This window comes from Euprymna scolopes, chromosome 10 (genome assembly GCF_053919585.1).
Source record: "Euprymna scolopes isolate OS-2025 chromosome 10, ASM5391958v1, whole genome shotgun sequence".
Taxonomy (NCBI): Eukaryota; Metazoa; Mollusca; class Cephalopoda; order Sepiida; family Sepiolidae; genus Euprymna; species Euprymna scolopes.
In genome coordinates, this window is record NC_136491.1 from 64,396,974 (window position 1) to 64,420,787 (window position 23,814).

The 23,814-nt window shown below is 31.6% G+C and overlaps 1 protein-coding gene across 3 annotated transcripts in view; it reads left to right on the top strand.

Moving 5' to 3' along the window:
* The window catches only part of LOC145286021 (SWI/SNF-related matrix-associated actin-dependent regulator of chromatin subfamily A containing DEAD/H box 1-like), a 148,180-nt gene that overhangs the window by 78,503 nt on the left and 45,863 nt on the right, over nt 1-23,814 (top strand). For all 3 annotated transcript variants that reach the window (XM_080134639.1, XM_080134640.1, XM_080134641.1), the window contains 4 exons: nt 3,346-3,483; nt 10,269-10,367; nt 19,904-20,170; nt 21,937-22,038. In XM_080134639.1, the coding sequence (XP_079990765.1) occupies nt 3,346-3,483; nt 10,269-10,367; nt 19,904-20,170; nt 21,937-22,038 (606 nt within the window). The remainder of the gene's footprint in view (nt 1-3,345; nt 3,484-10,268; nt 10,368-19,903; nt 20,171-21,936; nt 22,039-23,814) is intronic.

Consider the following 23,814-nt stretch of genomic DNA (forward strand, 5'->3'; position numbering starts at 1 on the left):
CCCAGCCTGTAGAATCAACTGTATATTCTTTTATAAGACGGGATGCATTCAAAATGAATGTTTCTTTTTAGAGCACAATTGAACCATGATACTTGACTTTTGTATATTAAACTCTAAGTGAAGCCAGATAATTTTGTAAAATCAACAATAGATTCTCTACAGCACAATGTAGACTACAATGCATTGTGGACGAAGTCATTACAAGGAGGTATCTGAGGAGGAGAGATCCCTAACTAGAGCAAGCAGGCAATTAACTTGATTAAAAAATTTCAATAACAAAAGTGTGGAACCTTTGTTGATTCTTATTTAACACAGACAGTGTAGTAATTCTCTAAAGTTGCTTTCACTCTTGCCCTCTTGAAATTTTCCTTAAAAGAAAAAATCTCTAATGATTGCAGTTTATGCCTATCAAAATTTCTATTTTCAAATTTGTAAGTATTACAGATACTTATTGAAATTTTCTTTTATGGCACTAAACAATGCCATGTAGCTTTGCTTCTCTATTATATAAAAGGTAGTTGTCTGTATATGTTGGACTAAAAATCCCAAACTATAAAACAAACAGCTACAAAGTTGATATTTTCTTGATCAGTTGCTCTGGCTGAATAATATCTAAAATTTAAAAGAATTTGTTTATCTTTGAAATCAACAGGCCATTTTTTTTGGGGGGGGGGGGGAGTAGTCACCATTTTTTATGTACTAAAAGGGAATTCTATTTTTTTTTTATCAAGGAATTACTTCCCTTATACCAATTTATTACTCAAATCTATATAAGAAGAGTTGTGTATGTGTGTTTGATCAGAGACAGAAATGGACGAATTCTGCTAGTCTTCTATTATATAAATCTTAAACGTCAGTTTGTTTGTATGTTTGTGCATTCATATGTCTGCTAAAAACTTTCATTAGCCGCATCGAACCGGGTTGAAACCGGTACCATCTGAAAAAGCAATGCCTCAGATAAATATGTGAAAATTAGAGAAAAAGATCAATTCTATGGTGGTCAACTGGACCATTTCTTGCGGGCGGGTGGGCACTTTTCATGTTGCAATTTTTTCAAGTTATGCACACGTAATAAACTGAAAGTATGTTTAAAATGTTATTTTGCAGTGTCATGACGTCCTAAGTCATCGTAGCTATGACAACTAGTGCATTAGAGTTTACTCTTTCACTGCTGTTTTGATTGAAAGAAAAATTATTTTGATTCATATATTTATTTGGAGGGGGGTGTCTCTTCGTTCGTATTCCTTCTGCTAAAACATTAAGTGGGGAGGTTGTTTTTTTTTTTTTGTTTTTTTTAGGGTATCGATGAAAGTGTTCAATAGTGTCCAAAAGCAAACTTCATGTCTATCCGGGCAACACCGTGTATCCATGTTAGTCTGTAATAATTAACAAATAAGTTTTGATGCAAAATGTCTAAATAAGTATATATGTAGACATTTTGGTGTGGCAGACATCTGGAGAGTGAGAGTCAACCTACAAATGTCATAATACAAACACAATAAAAAACTACAAATACCATAACATAAACACAAAAAACCCTACAAATGCCATAAAATAAACACAAAAATAAAACCTACAAATGCCATAACATAAACGCACAAAAAACATTTCAACAAATTTTCAGCAATATTACAAATTATAATTTTAATCAATTACACAGCAACATAGAACTTGGATTAAAAATTACTGTTATTTACACATGTTTTCAATGTCCGAAATTATTTTTTGTATTCGCTTTGAAACTTTAATTTTAGAAAATAAATGTTAATTTTTGTTCAAATTAATTTTCATTTTTATTTTTCTGGTTTACAGTACTATCATGAGGTACACCAAACATGCTTAAACAGCAAAAGATATATTTTACTTTTTTAAACTTGAATATTAATACTTATGTAATCTGCAAACCCCAGTGTTGATGTGATGTGACCAAACTTATCCATTATCATATCTCAGAACATTGTCATGTTGAATAGAATGTTGTTTTTGTTTTTTTTTCGATGACGACTGGTGGTATTGAATTGCTTTTGCTGGTCAATCACAAAAACGCTCAAAATTAACCCGAGGATTTTCAATAATTCTAGTGAAAACATAAATCAGAACTCCATTCATACCAAAGTTAAACTTGAAGAGTCTCGACCATTTTTCAAGATCAAGATGGCATTGTTCTCTGTTAGTCTTGCTATGATCCTGTGCATGTCTTCTTACCTTTTGAGAATGGGTTAATTTATTCTTGGTCAACCAAAGCTTCTTTACTGGGGAATACCAATCTGGCTGCCCAGGCGATTTTTATTCAGCCAATGTTCTTTCTCTAAGGTGTTGATTTTTCAAATCCCACTTTCCTGATCTTGTATCTAATCTTCCTACCATGAAAGATAAATAAAAAATACTCAATTTCAAATCTCTGTCTTGCGTCAACTGGCATGAATCCTCTAATAATCCAAAGTAAGCCTGGCCCACAACACACAACTTATTTAATGAGACCAGCATCCCTCACTCATTCTTCCTCTATTTGTCATTCCACTTCTCACAGTGAGTTAGGGTGGTGCTGTATAAATTTCCCAGACTCATTTATTTCTATTCATTTATTCAACTGCCAATCACAACCAACCACCATTCTCTGGCCAACTTTATCTCTTTAGTGACAATGTTGGACATATTTTAATAATTTGCTTTTTTTTGTTTTTTTAACCTCCAAAAACAGAATTTATTCAGTATTCATTACCCACTTTTCCATCATCATAGTTGATTCACCTTTTTAACTTTTTTAACTGCAGTTGAGTTTTCCATTAATGCTGCTTTCCTGACACATTGACCTTACCCAATTCCATATTCTCATACCAACAAGTGGACTTTTGGTGTGGCTATGAGAACAGATTTTTATTTATTTATTTATTTTATCATTTTCAATCTTTTCTGTGTTTATTTTCCAATTTTGCTTCAAACAAAAAATACAATGTGATTTAGAAACGTAATATGTATGCTTTTTCTTTAAAAATTCTCAACCCTTCTTTAGCCATAAATAACTTGGAATAAAAATAGTAATATAAGTTTTGAAAGGTGCAATTAAAGTTTCCTAAATTATGAGTTAAGAGTTAAATTTTTTTAAATTTAAAGTATTTATGAGATTCAAATGTTAATATTTTGTAAGATGTCTGATTTTATAACAAAACTAACTTCAATAGGCATATTGCTTCAATGAATTAGCTTTCCAAAAATGTAAATATTTTCTTTTAAGGAAAAAGATGAGGGGGATGTGAGGTGGCCATGAGTGAAATAAAAATAATAAAATAGACTCCTGGGCAACACCGGTAGAATTAGTAATATTTTTTTTCTTTTCTTTTTTAGGCTGAAAGGAGGCTGCTGTTGACGGGGACTCCCTTGCAAAACAATCTTCTTGAACTTATCTCTCTTCTTTGTTTTGTGATGCCAGAGATGTTTATTGGAAAGACAGAACAACTGAAAAAATCATTTACAGTACTCTCTGTAAGTCTATCTTCATTGGTACCTCAATTATTATACTGTGTTAATCAGCGTTTGTTTAACTAAGGGTTTTTTTCCTATATATTTTAATAACATAAAGTACATGCTAAAATTAGTTTTGGTATTGATTTCGGCTTGAAAAAACTTTTATTTTTCTAATTAATCACCCATCTCTCTCTTAGCTATGTATTTCTCTTGCCCATCTCCCTCTATGTTGATTCAACCACTCTAATTTTTCTGGGCATTTAAAGATTGATTCTCTTTTTTCAGCATCAGCATATACTTTACATACATGTGTCTACACCTCACACATGTGAACTAGATGGTAAAATAATCTCTTTACTTCTATATAAGAATAAAGTAATATTTTTGTATATTAATACATTTCGAACAAGTTAAAAAGATAAAGAATAAAATTACATAGGCACTTTATTACATTATCAAATCTATAAGGGTTACAAAAGGGAAAGGCAGAAAACGCTTTAAGCCATGGTTTCTCCTTATTTCCCTTTTGTAACCCTTATAGATTTGATAATGTAATAAAGTTCATATGTAATTTTATTCTTTATCTTTTTAACTTGTTCGATTTTTTGCTCCTCTTAATAGAGTAAAGCTTTCTTTTTTTTTTTTTTTGATAGCTTTGTCTCATTGAAAATTTATTTTTCAACTTAATTTTATTATTAATACACACACACACATATATATATTGTGTGTGTGTGTAATTATTAGTGGTGGGGCGATTAATCGGAATCGTAAGAATCGTGTATTGGGGGGGGGGGGGGTATCGAAATCGCATCGTTAAAAAATACCTTAGATTTACAAATTTTTCATTACGATTCTTTTATACTTTTTGTTTGTTTGAAGTGAGATTAATGCTGTCAAAAATTTGATAAAAACGTCATAGGACTTTTCATAACATATTTAATATGATGTACAAGAATTTTATTAACTACTTTAAAAGGTAATCTTTATTTATCTTAATGAGTTTCAAAATTTTTTTGAATCTTTTTCTTTCTTTCTTTGAATTAAAACATTTTTTTATATTTCACCATTTCGTTTTTTAGTAATAAATGCTTCTCTATATTAAAAACCGACCTTGTCTAACTCTGCCTTCATGGGGAGGCAAGTAAATAGGAAGTAATATGGCGGCTGAAAGACGTTTTTCAAGTTAGAAGTGTTGAGTGAAATTTGAAGAATAAAACATGTATAAATACATTTGAAGCTAAAACTGCAACACAAATTTTTTTTATATAAAATAAACAGATGTTTATTTTTAAAGAAATATATTTCGGAGTAAGACTCCTTTATCAATCATTTTTTTCTTCTCTTCTTCCACGAAATGATGTAGTGGGAGTGTTTTATTCTTCAAATTTCACTCAACACTTCTAACGGATATACACAAAAATAACCACCCAGATTTTCAAAATGCGCGACCACGCGTCACCTATCCGGCTTCACAAAAACCCCGCAGTTAACAACATCACGTGGACTCTTCATCGAACTATCTCCCACTACATCATGTCGTGGAAGAAGAGAAGAAAAAAAAATGATTGATAAAGGAGTCTTACTCCGAAATATATTTCTTTAAAAATAAACAAAAAATTTGTGTTGCAGTTTTGGCTTCAAATGTATTTATACATGTTTTATTCTTCAAATTTCACTCAACACTTCTAACGGATATACACAAAAATAACCATCCAGATTATATATATATATATATATATATAATTTATGTAGAAATATATTTTCTTATATATATATCAATCCTTATTTAAGAAGCTCAATGTAATTACAGAGCAATATAGAAAATAAATGACAAAAAGTTATATTCCAAAATCCATGATGTTGACTCCTATAATTTATTCCTTTAATTCAGTTGACTTATTATATATATTTTTGGAGGGGGGTTTACTTAACGAAATAAAGGACCATTTGAATAAATTCATGATTTAAATTTATAATTATAAAAAAAAAACATTTTGTTTTCAGTTACATGCATTTATGTTACCGAACTAGCGGGTGTATTGTAATTATTCTGTACTTTCACCTAACAATTAAATAACCAATAAGATATTGTAAAACTTGAAAATACTATTTGAAAAATAGCACAGTAACATAAAGTGCATAAGCACCACTTTATTTTACATATTTCTCTTCCAGAGGACCGTTTGAATAAATTGATTTAAATTTAAAGTGTTATGTAATTATTTCTAAAAATATAAGTAAAAAATAATGAGCCATGTAGGTAGAAAATAAACTTTTATTAGTTTTTTTTATTGTATTTTTTTTAAACACTTTTGTTCGTTTGTTTATTTCTTTGCAATATATCAATTCAATTCAAATAAGACAAACCAAAAGGAACAAGAAGTGAGTTAAATTTTTTCAACAGAAAACATTTTAAATTCGAATGTACTCAGTTCAAAGAAAGAACCAGCATTAAAATTATTTTCCAACGAACAATTTATCAACAGAAACAAACAACAAAAAGAAACATGTATTTAATTAATTTACATTATAAAATTATGCAATGAAATGTTGAAGGTGTCGGTCTATATGCGACTGTACTGTTGTCGCCACATGCACTTTTGTTACCGTGCTCTTTTTTAAATAGTATTTTCAAGTTAAATTCAAGTTTTACGATATTTTTTTTGTTTATTAAATTGTTAGGTGAAAGTACAGAATAGTTACAATACACCCGCTAGTTCAGTAACATAAGTGCACGCTACTGAAAATAAAATGTTGTTTTTTTTTTATAATTACAAATTTAAATCATGAATTTATTCAAACTCTCCTTTTATCTCAATAAATCAATCTCAAAAAAAAAAAATTCAAGTTTTACGATATCTTTTTTGTTTATGAATTTGTTAGGTGAAAGTACAGAATAGTTATAAAACACACACCAGCCTGGTAACATATGTGCATAAGTACCAATAAAGTGATTTTTAATGTCGTATTCAGTTAAATCCATAACAAACAGCACTTGTCTAAATGATTTATTTTATTGACGCTACACCGTAATCAACGTGATTAAAATTTTAGCAGACGAAAAATTGGGAGAAAAGAGTCAAGAGTCCCAATTTTTACTTAAAATTAAATTATTTTCTAAAATATTTTTTTTATATATGTTTACATTTTGTTTTTAAGTAAAATTAAGAAATTAATTTTAAAAATATTGTTTATATCCATCTTCATTCAAAAGGGTTACTTTTCGTAGCTTCACCGGTTTAAACCTAAATTTTCCGAATGTCAGAACAAGGCTCGTTTGCAGGACCTACTTATCTAAGCTTCGATTTTGTTTTGTATTTTTTTTTGGGGGGGGGGGTATGTTTTCTTTTTTTTTTTAGGTAATTATTAACAGAAAAATTGGTGAAAGTCAAAATTGAATCTACGCTATTTTTAAAATATTATTTTCAAGTTTAATTAAAGTTTTACGATACCCGTTTCTTATTGTTTTTGTATTCTTCTGTTATTTTTATTTATTTTTTTTATTTTTTGCCGGATTTAACAAACAGAATGAAAACAAAACAAAAAAAATTTGGTGCTTATGCATTTATGTTACCGTTATTTATTTATTTATTTTTTTAATGGTTAAAGTGCCTCGCCCAATGTTTGAAAAGTTTCCAATTGTTTTATAAATCAAAATTAGCACCTGTGGCGATAAACAAAAATAACCAAAAAGCTTTAACGTGTACTACCTCTCATGGAATGCCGTAAATCGAAACAGTGAAATGTTATTTGGTGCTAGTGCATTTATTGATCCGTGCTATTTTTAAATAGTACTTTCAAGTTTAATTAAAGTTTTACGATACCGGTTATTACATTGTTAGGTGAAAGTACCCGCGCTATTTTTAAATAGTATTTTCAAGTTTAATAAAAGTTTTACGATACATGTTTTTAAATTGTTAGGTGAAAGTATAGAATAGATACACAACACTCTCCCATCCCCATGTTAAGAATGGCTTTCTAAATAATGTCATTATTTCAGCACGGCTCAATAAGTGCATGAGTACCTTTTATTTTCTTGAATAAAATAAAAAATACTTGATGAGAACACTACTGTTTTTGTTTTAATAATTATTTTTATTCAAAAATAAAAAAAATTAAAAATGTCAATTGTTTAAAACGTTTTTTCCCAAAGCTTATTGGGATTTAAAAAAAAATTTTTTAATTACCATATTTTTCATGAACATGCTCTAAAAATGTTTCAAAATTATCTAATACTTTTTCACTTTTCATGTTATAAGCCTCTCTATACATGGCCTCATCGACATGAGACCATTTCATTTCTCCTACTGATCCCGATATGTATTTCAATCTTTTCATAAGAAACCAGTAGGCTTCAATATTGTTGGTGCAAACACTAGTAAGCGGATCCACAAAATTTTGTGAATAGTTTATAGTCCCATGAACATAATTAAACTTGAAAATAATATTTAAAAATAGCACAGATTCCAGTTTGACTCTCACCAATTTTCCTGTTAATAATTATATAAATTCCGGCAAAAAGAAAAATATCCATTAAAAAAAAAAACAGATAAAATCATAACAAAAATCATGCGCAAATTTCAAGCCAAAATAAATAATAAACAAACTAGGTCACACACGCAAAAATTCTTTCTGGTAAAAATAATAACTTCTCCCTCAGTCGAACAACATACAACATCGGAGTCAATGTGTATTTTGCTATAGGGGGGTAGCATTCGTGTACCTCCGCCCTTCTTCTTTATATTTTTTTATATATAAAGTAACTCCTGAAATTGATTGTTATTAATTTGATGGTGCATGTTTAATTCATGGTTAAAATATTTGTTTTGACTTTTATCTTCAATGAAAGAAATTTTACGAAAAAAATCAAATCATTTTCGAAATTCCCTTAATTGTATTTCCACTTTTTTTTGCTGTACCAAATTTTTTCGCTACACAAAAACTTTCGATTATATAATGGTATCTTTCAAAACAACAATTCCACAGGAATCGGAACTGTATTTCGTATTGGAATCGTTTATCAACATTTTCCTGGAATCGGAAAAAATTTAGGAATCGTCCCAACACTAGTAATTATATAATTATTCCAAGTTAATATTTTTAAAAGGTGAAGCAACCAATAAATTTTTAACGAGGTTCATACAAGAGTGCTCAATACCGAAGTAGAGCAAGATATACTTTTTATTTTCCATAAGCATTTATATATCGCTACACATTCATGAGCATGTTCTGGTCAATCAGTTACAAATAATTAGAGACCTCTTCAAACGATATTGCTTATAAAAAAAAAGTAGAGTCCATATCCAGATTCCGGACTCTGCTTTCTTATAAGCCTGGAGATATTACTAGTTGCTTGTAAGTGATTGGCCGAAATATGTTCATAAATGTGTAGCAACATATAAATGCTTATGTAAAACAAATAAAAAATATGTAATAATAAGAAACTTTTTAGGAGAAAGAATGTTTTAAGATATGTCATGGTTTATAAATTTGGAAATGAAATCAAAGAATAACTAGTGGTTGTGACCCAGTGTTACAGATAGTTTTCTAAAAATGTTCATGTAAATAAAAATATAATTTTTAATGTCTTTTTATTTCAAAATATATATTATTTTTTTTTTAATTGTCATAAACTTTTAATTTAAATAATTACATAGATCATATGTTGGACTTTAATTCCTGGTATTTTTTATACAGAATAACTTGTTACCACAAAGAATGCTGTTTCATAGAAATGTAAAAATCTTCCAAAGAAGTAAATTAGTATTTGAATGATACGGATTTTATGAAAATTATTTTATTTAATTAGAATTGTTCATTTTTACTACTAAAAATGTTTTTTTATTTTATTGGTTTCGCAAATAGAATTTATGAATTTAAATTTTATGGAAAATTTTTTGTATGCTTACCCAGCATTTTTCGGTCATAAAATACGCTTCAATATGATATTGATTAATGCTGATTTTGTATTTATTATTCTATTATATTGGACCCAATATATTGTAATGATTTAAAAAGTAAAAAAAAAAAAAAAAGACTCGTGCGCCACCACTGAGAGTCAAAATTAAAACGTTTAGCTTAAGATTTTTTTTTTCTTTGACGTTAGTGCCTGAACTATGAAGACATGTTTGCTGCAAGGCTAAAAATAAAAACATGAACCAATAGCTATTACGTTACACATGCATATTCGTAAAGCCGTCATTTGACCTTCACCTGGCAAATTCCATTTTTATAATTTTCACACTTTTGCACCAATTTTCCCCGGCTAAAACCCAAATATAAAGTTCCATGTTGGTTTGAATATCTTATGTATTAAGTTTCATATCTGTAGACCAAAAACTGACATAGGAGTTCGGTAGGCAAAATTTTTAAACAAATATATGTATGCACATATATATATAGAAAGAAGTTTGTTTTTACTATAACCTTTTTACGCAAATATTACGCAAGTATAAATCATGTAGAATATTTGCATGAATATAATTACATGCTATAGTTGACTAAAGATGATCATCCCATAAGAAACCTGAAAAAAACTAATTGGGAATTTATTAAAATGAATGTTTAAAAGAATATGCAAATTAGCTAGATATTTTGCAGATGAATGCAATTCCACAACTCATATATAAGAAAATTGTATTTTCTTTTTAAATAAATAGAAAAAAAGGGTTTTTAATATGAATATCAATACACAAAAACCCCAAATTTATAGGAGTATAGATTACTAATTTAGTTAATCTATTATACCATTTTTCTTTTCCCCTTCATTTACATTAATACAAACTGTCAAATATTTTCTTTAGAAATCTCAGGAGGAAAAACGTACCAATTATGAAATGGAGCGAATAGCTCATGCCAAGAAGATTATGCGCCCTTTTGTTTTACGACGATTGAAATCTCAGGTAAGGAAACTAATATTTATAGTGCCTCTTGATTTTATGTGAACCACATTAATCAAAATAAAGAGAAGGTAATGCTTGTGAATATGGTTTTGTGACAACAGAACGTATTAAGGAGGATTAACTTCACTACATATGGTAAACACTGCATGTTTTTTAAGCTGAATAAACATGTTACATTAAATAAAAACACTAAAAACATATCCAGTTAGGTAGAAAAGTAACTTACCTTGCCCTTGATAACATTTATTTGTTATATAGTTGTTTTTTGACAACTTCTTCGAATCTATGTGTACAGTAAGGTAATCTTCAGGATTCGTCTTCCTTTGTTTGCAGAGCCATTTGGTGGAGGTGACGTCCGACATTTTTTTGGCTAAGGATGACCGAGGCCATATGGAATGAACCTTTTTATTTTTTTAAGAAGTTTTATTCAAACGGTCTTTATTTGAGCTATTTTACATTCATTAACTGTTTTATTTTTTCATCAAACAAAAATAGAACTTTTATAATGAAATATATATTATGAACTGTTTTCCAAACATCGAAATTTTAAAATTAAGGTTGGTTTTGTTTAAAAAAAGAAAAAAAAAGGTGTTTTTTCTTTTTGAGATATTTTTTTTTCTCCATTTATCACTTTGAAATTTTATTCCACAATAAAATGATAAACCAATTTACAATAATAAAAAAATACAAAATTTATTTTTCAAAATAAGATTTTTGTAGCGAGATTTTTTCTTTAAAGAAATTTTAAAATCTTATGTTATAAAAGATTAAAGTATTTTTTATGTATGCAAAAATTTGTTAAAAAGTTCAAATAAAGACAATTATTTGGGGAATATCGTGTATTCGATGCGGTTTTTTATGATGTTTCATTAAATACATGAGAAACATAAAAAAAAAAAAACTTTTCGTTAAATATATTTAAAAAAAAAAGAAAAAAAAGGGGTACTCTTGCATAATTTGACCCGAATTCTCGTGGTCAAGCGTAGATCGGGCGAGACCAGCAATTATCGGTGTCAGCCGAGCGTCGTAACAGACACAGACTAATGAAAAAAAACAAAACAAACCGGGGGGGGGGGAATACAAATGCAAATAATCTAAAATAATTTAAAAAAAAATTTTTTAAAAACTACCTTGAAAAATAAAAATGTTTATTTCATTTTAGTATTTTTTTTTTTTTTTTTTTTTTTTTTAAATATTTATCAAAAAAATCTTTTCTTGGAGAAAAAAAAATTTCTGTTAAGCCTATAATTGTTAGGTGTAACTAATTGTTACCGTATTTTCTTTTTCTTGTTTTTTTTTTTATTTTCAAGACTTATTGTTCAGTCAAGATTTTTTAGTGGCACTGTCCATTTGTACATCTCCAGGAGAAACCATCCTTTACACACAATCTTTTTTTAAGTAAACATTTGTGTTTACAATTGTTGCACCTCATTTTTTGGGACAGCAATTTCTTCTGACAATATGAGATTATCTGCATCAATGTTTTCATTTCTTTTTCTAACATGTATAGATTTATTTTCTTGCCTGTCATTTTTCTCTTTGGCTAGTTTGAAAATATATTTGTTTGTCAGCTTTTTTTTTGCTTTTTTTTCTTTTGCTTTTTTTTTTTTTTTGTTGGTTTAGTCGCTTTCTTCCAATTTGAATGTCGTCTACTTCCGTTTAGATAGCGCTTTTTTATGGGCTAATCAAACTCCCAAAAATTCAATTAAAAAAAAATAATAGTAAGTAAATAATAAGTAACTAATGAGAAAATAAAAAGCCCCCCCCCTTAATATCACCTTAAAAATTACTAAAAACATAACATATTGTCTTTATTTTTCTTGTTTTACAAACTTTCTTAAGATGAAATTCGTCGCCCCCCCCCCTCCCCATACGGGAAAAACATTGTTATATTCCAAGTAAACTAGCGATAAAAAAAATGCCTAGGCAAAGTAGGTTCCAGAATTTACCACAAACAGGGATTTATTTTCCCCTACATTTAGAAGATAGAACTTTATCTACACCAAAAAAAATTTTTTTTAAATTAACGTATTTACACGCATGAACGTAATGAATAATCTTCTATAAATAGATACATGTGCACAAAATATCCGGAAATAGAAATTCCCTTCCACCTCTTAAAAAAAAAAAAAAAAACCTGATCAAATTTTCATTCGGCCAAACAAAATGGGCTCCGAACCATTATGCCTAAAACGGATAAGTACTAATTTTTAAAATTCATCTTAATTGCTAACAAATGTATTTCTTGCTGCCTCGTTTAATTTTGTTTTTTCTCTTGTCTTGTTTTGTCTATTTATATTTATTTGTTTTTATTTTTCTTGCTTTGTAAACTCTCTTGTCTTAAGATGAAATTTGTCAATATTTCTTACGAGTTTAAATGATGTGAACGAAGCCAATTCAAGGTTAGTTCTGTCCAGCAACAAACAAAGAAGAATGCCAACTTCTAATAAGGTTAAAATGTTTGTATTATTATTATTCATATCTGATACGTAATCCCTTGTGTATCACATTACAAATCCATGCATTAATATGGGAGGGGAGACTATTTTCAAATATCATCCTAAATTGGAAATGGAACAACGGACTTATATTAAGTAGATAGTAATAAGTACCTCATACCTATATATATATATATATATATATATATATGTATATATATTTTTTTTTTTTCTAATGGAGAGTAGATAATGCACTGTGAATGTGTTATCGGCAGCTCCAATTATTCTCGCTTCTCCTTATTTGTCCCTCAGTCCTCATTTCCAATGAGTGATTTTTCTACAAAGGGTGAAGAAAAGGCTGCTTTCCAGGTCAGCAATACTTTGTGAACAGTTGTTTGAGATGTCGAAAATTTTCTGTTTCTATGTCTATCCTTGTGGCCATGTCACTAGTAAGGGTGCTGGAGGTAAACGTTTCATCTGGGCTGACGCTACCCGCCTGATAGTCAGGAACCCGAACCTTGGATTAACCACTAAGGAGGCTGTCCTATCAGCAGGTGCAAAGTACTGGGGCTGCTGTATTGTCATTTAGTGAATGGATTCTGGACCATGCAGTAGTTTCTGGTGGGGCCTCTTGATGTCATACTAGTGGGTAATTGTTACGGCTTTACCTTATGTGCTACAAAAAAAAAAAAATCCTGTTTTTTTTTTCTCTCTTACTTTCCCTCTCTGTCCTGCTCTAACCAAGTCTGCCGACCTGTTTCACAAATCCCAAAACCTCAACATGAAATATCTCCAGAAAAAAAAAAAAAACGCGAATAAACCTAGAACCCTATCCTCCAACGTAGACATCTACTACCATATCTCCTTCTCCAACATCAGGGGTCTACGTTCCAACCTTCTAGAGGTTGAAACCCAATTACAGGAGATGAAACTGGACATATTCTTCCTAAGCGAAACTGGCATAGGGCCGACCACTTCCCTAGATGAGTTCATAATTAAAGGATACTCTAACTTAACGTCTAAATCTGATCCATGGACATGGAATATGTGTCTACATTAAAGATGGCTTTCCGTGTAGTAGGGATATCTCCAGAGAAGACCCTAATTTACCTTATATGTGCTTCCGGGTTGCACTTACACCACCGCATTTATATTTGCCATCTATCGCCCCCACAACAGCGGAGTTACTATCTTTAAGAGTATATCTGAGAAAATTGACCACATCCTGTCTGCTCATCCTTCGGCTAACATTCACATTTGTGGTAACTTCAATGTCCACAATGTGGAATGGCTGATCCACTCAAACAAGACAGATGATGAGAGGAGGTTCTGTCATGATTTCTCCATTGACTATGACCTCACCCAGATTGTTCACGAACCCACCCGTGTGCCCGATAATACCGATCAGTATGCAAGCCTTCTAGACCTTTTTCTCCCGAACTATGTTCATGTTCCATTCTATCTCGTCTGGGATCTTCCGACCACTTGGTTGTATCAGTTAAGATAAAAATGAAATGTAATAAGTCTTCAGACGTACCTCTCCACCGTACTGTATATCGATACTCTATGGCTGACTGGGATAGCTTCCGTACATTTATATCTGATCTCCCTCTGCATTCCATATTTAAAAAGGATGTGCCCTTTATAGTATCAGATCTGACTGAATGGTTAAGTGTAGGCATAGTCCGATTCATACCATCCAAGAAATTCCAACAAAAATCTAACAGCCAGCCATGGTTCTCCTCAAAATGTGCTGCTGCCATTGCGCACAGAAATCACTTTTTCCATAGCTACCAACGTAATAGATGTACTGAGACTAAAGCTGTTTCAGGACTGCCAGCAACCACTGTAAAAGAGTAATAAAAAATGCAAGAGAGCTATATGCTCAGTCTGTTAAATCCAAAGTAGCTGAGCAGCAGCTTGGTTCCCATCAGTTTTGGCAAATAGCAAACAGGATCCTGAACAGAAGCATGCGTTCTATCCCAACCATCATCAATAGACCTGAGGTCATCTCGTCAGCATCAGACAGGGCCAAACTATTTGCCAAGAATTTTGCAGCTAATTCTACCCTATGCGACGAAAGCCATCAACTCCATGTATTTCCTCCTATAACAGGCAAGACGCAATGCGACATACAAATATCTGTGCGTGAGTTCGCCAAGCTAATCAAGAACCTTGGTTCCAGTAAAGCAACTGACCCTGACAGCATTCCGGTTACAGTGCTAAAAAAGCTCCAACCAGAACTTGCCCCCATACTTACAAAACTGTTTAAGCATTGCCTTAAGGAGAAGTGCTTCCCAACACCCTGGAAAACCTCATCAGTATGCCCTGTATTTAAGAATTCAGGTGATGTCATCTCCCTCTCAGTACAGACCAATAAGTCTCCTGTGTGTCATGAGTAAGTTGCTGGAATCCATATTAAATAAAGAAGTAGTCAACCACCTCAGCAGAAACAACCTTCTTAGTGACATGCAATATGGTTTCCGTTCTGCCAGATCTACAGCAGATGTGCTAACAGTTATATCTTATAGGATTAGTGAATCTCTCAACAAAGGCTTCCTTTCTAGGGCAGTTGCTCTTGACATATCAAAGGCGTTCGACAAAGTATGGCATAAAGGTCTACTTCACAAGATTTCCAGCTACAGTATAACTGAAAATGTTTTCTCAATTATTAAATCATTTCTCTCTAATAGGCTCATAAGAGTAGTGGTTGATGGGTAGAAATCAGAAGCTCACAGTATTAATGCTGGAGTCCCTCAGGGGTCCAACTCTCTTCCTGATCTACATCAATGATCTCCCAAAACTTAAATCATTCGTTGACATCTATGCTGATGACACGGCCATCCATGGGCAACACATCAAAGGCTATAAATGACAAAGTTCTCTCTGATTCTCTCTCCTCTGATCTTGAGCATGTAGTACAGTGGGGGAAGAGGTGGCTGGTTACTTTTAATGCATCTAAAACCAAGCTCCTATCTTTACATCAACGCTCTGATCTCTATCTAGCATCAATTGAAATGAATGGCTCTCATCTAGGGGAGGCTCCATGTTTTGATAAGCTTCTGGGATTGACCTTTACTCCTGACCTGAAATGGAACACATATATCAAGTCTGTTGCCAAGTTCACTGGAAAAATGGTAGGATCCTTCTACCGCTCCAGAAGATATCTCGCTGCTGATGCAATTCTCTATCTATATAAAAGCCAAGTAAGTCCAAGAATGGAGTACTGCTGCCACATCTGGGCAGGAGCTGCTAAAAACAGTCTATCCTGCCTTGATAGAGTACAAAATAGACTTCGTGGCTTAGTGAGGGAAGGCCTTTTTCTCTTCTCTGCAACCTCTCTCCCACAGAGGAGACATTGCAAGCCTGTCTCTGTTTCATCGTTATTTCCATAGCAAGTGCCCGTCTGAGCTCCAATCTTTGATCCCCTCTCGCCAATCTTTCATGAAAAATCCCTTTCTAGCTGAAACCACTGTCAATAATTTTCCCCATTGTTTATCTGTGCCTAAATCAAAATGTAGATTCCATGAACAAAGCTTCTTTCTTAGAAGTGCACACCTGTGGAACTCTCTTCCGTTTGCCTGTTTCCCACCTGACTACAACTTGGATGTCTTCAAGTCCAACATAAACAAATTCCTGATAAACCGCCCCCTTAAGTAAGACACTTCATCAAATCTCCATTACTAACGATTACTACGATATTGTCTCATTGATTACTGTACACGCAATAACCCTTATCCCCGAGTGGCCTCCAAGCATTGATAAGTGGTGACTACCATGTAAAAAAAAAAACATAAAAATGGAACAGGTAATTCCTGGAAGGATGATCTTATGACAACAGAACTGATACTACACTACCTATCCTTAAAAGATAATAGATAGAATCTTTTTTACATTAAAAAATGCTGTGTCATAAGAACATTTTCTTAGTTCCTTGATCTCATGGATCAAGTAAATACACTCATTTTCCCATTTGTAATACTTTAGCATAATACACATGATTTGTGATTCTGTCAAATCCCAGTTCTTTGAATAAGTTTCACCTTTTAGCCTGTTAAATGAATGAGCTACCTCCCCACCTTATCTGCCACTACTTTTGGGAATAGAAATCCTTCCAGATACTCCCTCCCTCCTTTTAATGTTTTTGTTCTGGGTCTCCCAAATTGTATTTATCTTGGAATGACACCACTCACTTTCCACTTTTTTCCTCAATTGCATACCAGTCCCATTTAAAGATTGACCTCCTGGTTTTGAACAAACTGAAAAACAGTGGGTGGTTTATTATTTACAAAGGGTTGAGTCTTTCTAACAAAATTGCTTTTTCTCCACTCCACATTCCACTTCAATAAAATTTGTGTGTGTGTGTGTGTATATATATATATATATATATATATATATATATATATATATATATATTATGGACAATACAATTTCAAATGAATTTGAAGATATTTTATGTAGGACGGCCCTTACTGTAAATGTGGTATCATGATGACAGATGATTCTAGTTAAGAGTTAGACATTCTTTTTCTTTTTTTTTCATTTTTGACTAAGAATGACAAATAACGCTGAAATTCTCTACACTTTTGATGACCTTCTGCCTAATTATTTTTAAATGTAAATTTTTATATTTTCTGCAGATAAATAATTCAAAGTGTAGTATCTGTCTTGGCATTACGACATCAGACATTTTACTACTGACAGAATTATTGCATACAATATAAAAAAATATGACAATGCTAATTAAAAATTTACATTACAAAATATTAATGCATTGGAAGTTATTTATGAAATTAATATGCAAATGGAGAATAGCAAAGCTGATTTGGATGTTTACAAATTGCTGTTATAATGATATGTTTACAAATTGCTGTTATAATGATATGTTTACAAAGTACTATTTTAATTATGTTGTATCATAGATTTAAATAAGCATAATCAATAGAATGATGTTAGTATAATTAGGATAGATAGAAAAAACAAAACTTTTGTATTTAGTTTTTTTTTTATTGTGGAATAGGAATTGCTGTATTACAATGACGTATTAAAACGGTGAATTGATGAAGACCACTAGAGCAACGAGTCAAACAAAGAAACCAGAAAAAATCGATCAATTTTTGCCATAATAGTATTCTCCAAAAGCTGCCCATCCCATTGCTATCCTTCCTTGAGATAAAGAGGGATAGCATTGGGATGGGCAGCTTTTGGAAAAGTGGAGAATATCAAGAGAAGTTGAAAAACAAATATGTCAAAGGGAAGATCTTCAAGGAATATGGACTACTTATGATGATCTACAATGGTAAAACATGGGTCCTGACAACTCGCTAGAGTGAAATCTTCACAGTAGCACAAAGGAAGATGGAGAGGATAATGTTAGGCATCACTCTACAAGACAGAAAAACAAACATCTGGATCTGCCAACAAACAAGAGTTATTGACATCAATACTCCCATCAAAACATTCAAATAGATGGGCAGGGCACGTAGCCAGACATGACAACAGATGGTCCATCAGGACAACGGAATGGACACCACGTTAACATAAGAGGCCAAAGGGAAAACCAAGAACAAGGTTGAGAGACGACCTGATAAAACACATAGGTCCCACATGGCAGCAGATAGCTCAGGACAGAGTTAGGTGGCTAAAGTCCAGGGAGGGGTTCCTCATTGAATGATAAAACCCTTATTGATTTTGATTAAGTGCTTACAAGAAACTCTGAGACTCACAGATATCAAGTCTATGAGAGATAGTTCAGAGAAGAAGAAATGGTAAGACGAATCAAATTAGATTTCTGTACCTTATTAATAATCTTCAAATGGGACACAGATTCATCAACCAAAAACTGACAGCAATACTCCATACATAGTCTGATAGCAGATTTGTGGAGATAGAAAACAGCTTCAAGCGTAAGAAAATGTTGAGAGCGATAGAGGGAGCAATGGATTTTATGAACCTCCAAGAAAGATTTGATGAAAAAAACGAAGAAGTTTCAGAGTTGATTTCTCATCGAAAACAAAGCCCTCTATGATAATCTCAGGAAGAAAAGTGACATGCCTACAATTGAAAGACACAAACTGTCTTGACTGGATTAAACAAAATCAGCCCTTTTGTAAGCCAATCCACAACTGGAGCAAAGTCAACTTCTATATTTATCTGAAGGAGATGGGTGAGAATCAACAGCAGAATAAAGAATGCTATCATCAAGTTAATTTTCTGAATATTCTCAGGAAAAGATATAGAAAAGAAAGTGTTGGGTTTAGCCCTAAGAAAACGCATAGATGAAGAGACACCATCCAGATTTACAAACTTTGATCAGAAAGAAAAGACCTAATAATGTCAAGAAGCTTACCACCAATATCATAGCCACAAAGTTTTTGTAAAAGACTAGAATACCACATTTTGAAATGTCAAGTGCAGTGGTCTCATTCTCTTCTGAATTATCCATAAACTGACAGATCTGCTCAACAGCTCAATCAGATGTTAAATGAAAGCCATATTGAATATTACTAAAGAAGCTCAGATATTCCAGAAAATGAACAAGCTTGCCATTGACCAACCTTTTACAAACTTTCTATTATTGCTGTCTTTATTCTTTTTGAGTCTTCATATCACAAATTATTCTTGTCTCGTTTGTGTGGCTGTTTGTTACGCTGTGGTAGTCATTGTGATGAACAGGTCATGGGGTTATTGCTGAGGAATTGAAGTCAAACTCATCAGAAAATTTTTTTCTCATCTTGTAAAAAGAAAAATCATAATTTTAATGTTAAACAGCTGACCCATTTATTGCAGTGTAAAGAGGGGGTTTACTATTTCTGATTTTAAATTTGTCTGTTCAGCATCATTTTTTCACCAATGACTTTAATTTTAGCAAAACCGTATTTGTCTCTATGATGGGTAATTCCATATCCAGTCTATTGACTACATCTTCCAGTTCCCATACTCCTCATAAATGATCTGGCTTTTAACAGTTCCTATTAAAGCTAAATTAAAAATTATTAATCAATACCAACTAACTTACCAACATCAATAAATTACAGAAAGAATAATAAAACTTGTGCCTTTTTTTTTTTCTTTTTTTTAAATTTTTTTTATTTTCAGGTGCTGAAACAAATGCCAAAGAAACAGGAAGAAGTTCTTTATTGTCAAATGATTCCTGACCAGCAAGAACAATATGAGAATTTGATTAACCAATTTTCACGCGTTGTCGAAGATGAGAATAAAGGAAACAACAAAGAGAACAATAAAGAAAACAACACACGTCAATGCATGTTGATGCAGTTGCGCAAAACTGCCAATCATCCATTACTGCAAAGGCGGCAATTTAATGACACAATTCTACGTTCCATGTCTAAGGACATTTCCAAAGTAAATAAGTTTTACAATGGTTTACGTATATTCATTTAATTAAAAGAAAAAAATCCTTTTTCAATATGGGGTGGGTTGGAAGTAACTAGGTTGTATTTTTTTTTTTTTTTACATAGCTTATGTTAGGGTTTTAATAGATTTGTCATTTTGCTTAGTTAAACTTACATTTGTGAAATTTGAACACAGTTTTAAATTAATATAGTTTGTATCTGTTATTTTTGTGAAATTTTGTGTTTGTTACTTCTCATTAAAATCAAGGATGCAAGATTTCCACTTTTTTATAAATCAGAAAAGGCAGAAATTCTGCTTTTTCTTTGAATCAAGAGAAGGTGTGTGGGTGTTTTTTGTTTTGTTTTTTTAAGCAGTTTGGTTTTTGTCCTATTTTTTGTCATTTTCTATTTCTACCTTCTCCTCCCCTTCTCTCTCTCTCTCTCTCTTTCTTGCTTCATCTCTTCTTGCTTTTTTTTTTGTGTCTTGGCTTAATTAGTCTTGTTTGCCTCATAGTAAATTCATATGGATGGGGGAGGTAGAAGACTTTCATCAAAGAATGATACTACTCCCAACTCCTAATACATCCACTTGGAAACTTTCTCTTGCTAATGGCCATATTTGTTTTGTGTTTATTTCTCCAAAGTAAACTTTGAATGTTCTTTTTAGACAAAAAAATGGATTTTCAGAGAATTTAACAAATTTAAAAATGAAATTGAATGTCGTTTTATACTTTCAATATGAAAAGGCTATCCTATGCTTTAAAAAAGATTGTATTATTCAGGATGTTTCCATATGTCTAAACTAAATGTCTATTATGTGGATAGACTAAATGTCTATTATGTGGAAACACCCTGAATAATAATTTTAAAAAAAACAACTTTGGAATATGGAATGAGAGATTAATTTCACATATGAAAATATAAAATGATATCCCATTTCCAGATCATTTCTGTACTTTATTTTTATTTTTGTATCTATAGGAGATAAGTTCTGCATGGGTGTTTTTCTTGGGGGGGGGGAATATTTCAACTCAAATTTTGGGTTATTGGTAAGGTAAAGGAAGCTATTTTCCTTGGGGATGGCGGGTACCCACTTGGAGTTAGGATTAGTATTTTTTTTTTTTTTTTTTTTTTTTTTTTTTTTGACTAACCTTTCATCATTAAAAACCTCCCCTCCCTCCACTAAAAAAATCTGCACAGAATTTATTTCTCTACAAATTTTTTTTATTAATTACTCTATTTTTGTGGTGGGTTTAAAATGAGAAAACAGTAATTTTCATTTGAAATTAAGACCGTATAAAACCTTTTTTTTTTTTTTTTTTTTTTTTTTTTCTTGCTTATTTGTATCTGTGGTCTTCATTTTGTTATTCAAGTTTAATGATTTCCTCCCCCCCACCCTATGCTGAACGGTTCTTAATTTTTCAAAATATCAAGCAGTAAATTTTCTTATGTGTAAAACCAATAAATTTACAAACATGTAGGAAAAAATCGCATTGTTTAGAAATAAAAAATAATTAAGATTTTAAATTACTTCCACTTAACTAAATACTAGAACATTATTTTCATTTATACTTTGGAAAATTATTTAATGAAAAAATAAAAATCAATGAACTTTTTGCCAAAATTAAAATGTTGACTAGTTTGGAAATGAATGAAGACACCTGTGTGTCACTACTCCGAGCCCTAAACTTTGTTACCATTTTTGTTTAGATTTCACTTTGAATGGACAAAAAGATTTTTTTTTGGATTCTTATTGTTTGTCTTGTTCATTTGTAGGAACCGTCCCATCGAGACAGAAATGCTCAACCATCAATCATATTTGAAGACATGGAAATTATGTCTGATTTTGAATTGCATAAACTCTGCCTTTTATACAAAGTAAGTTGTTGACAGTTATTTTCATCCTTCTACTTTTATTGCTTTTGGCAATTTCATTTTAGTTATCCATAATTGCTCTCAGATAAAATGATATATAATTTTGGGGTTTGGTACGTTTCGGCTTGGCTGATCTTGCATCAGAATATGCTGCCTGTCCCCCTACAGAGAGTAAAAGTTCTTCAATGGTGCCACATGAGTGGCAATTCGTGTTGTTTTGAGATGGGATCCTGGTAATTGATCAGACCATAACTTGGATACAACACATTACTTTGGCCCTTCCCTGGGCTAGACAGGCAGTCAGGAAGGCTCAAACCAATCAACTGACTGGTCATGACAAGCCCAGAAGACAAAATCCATTTTTATAAGTACACAGATACCACAAATAATGTTCTCCAGACTACTGAATTAGAAGGCAGTGATTTTAGGGTCAATCTGTTTGGAGGAAAGGGTCTGACATTGTTGTATCTCCCTTGTTTGTTTTACTATTTTCTTGGGTGCTGAAATAAGAAGGAAGAACGTGCTTGTTGACCCTTCAAATATTAGTATACCACCCCTGTATCTGTGTCCTATGAAAGCAAATGAGGCAGTACCTTATATTTCCTATTGAACTCTGTGGCGAGTGTAGAGCAGGGGCCACAACATTCTACAAATATTTTAATGGTTGCTAAATCAACGAAGAGACCACACACTGAGTTCGATTTAGCACTGAAAATAAAATTTCCTGAGATTTATCATTTGAAACCAGAGGACAACACCCCATTAACAAAACTATCTCCATTTTCAATACAAAGGTAATTTCTACAAAAATAACACCCAAAACAGTTAAAAATTTATGAAATAGAATATTATTGGAGGCAGAAAAAAAAATATGCAGATATTCTACTAAAAATGGAAAAGTTTCATGATAAAAAAATAAAATCCTATAAACATGGAAAAATGAATAAATCAAAAGGTTTAATTCAAAGTAAAGATCTCTTCAGCTGCATGACTGACAAAATAAAGACAGAATTAAAATCTCAGAATCTACTAGACATCAAGAGTGTCCATTAAAAATGGATGGAAACATCATACTAACAAATACTTACATCATGACCTTCAACACACCAAATACTCCAAAAGAAATAAGAATTGGTTATTCAATTGAAAAGGTTGAATTATTCGCACCAAACCCCCTTGGATACTAAAAATATCAAAAATTTGGACATTATGAAGATGCAGGTTACAAAACAAAAACTCAAATCTCGCAACACAACGTCACAATCACAAGTTTCTCAATCCATGGATGTTGACAGTAACACTAACAATCCAAACAAAGAAAACCCTGGCAAACAAAATACTAAAATAGAACATAAAAGGCACAAAAATTAATCTTGAAGAAATATTACTTATTAAAATTTTTCCCTGCAATAATTTGCCTACAAGAAATTAATCTAAAAGAAAATGATACAATCCATATTTTTATTCATCGTACAACTATGTGGAAAAAAAATCAAACATTGATGGATCATCATTAAATAAATTCCCAGTCACATAAAATTCTAAGGAAATAAAAAAGTTTACACAGTTGCAAAAAGCTCACTAAAAATGAACACAGCAATACAAAAGTATCCTATACTGATTACAGACCTCTAATCAACAAATATGCCATATCTATATGGCAAGAGTTATGGAACTCGTGTAAAAACAACAAACTATCAAATAAAGCCCAACCTCAAAGAAAAAAATAGACAGAATCAAAGAAAGATGACAAAATCATAGAAAGATGACAAAAATGGA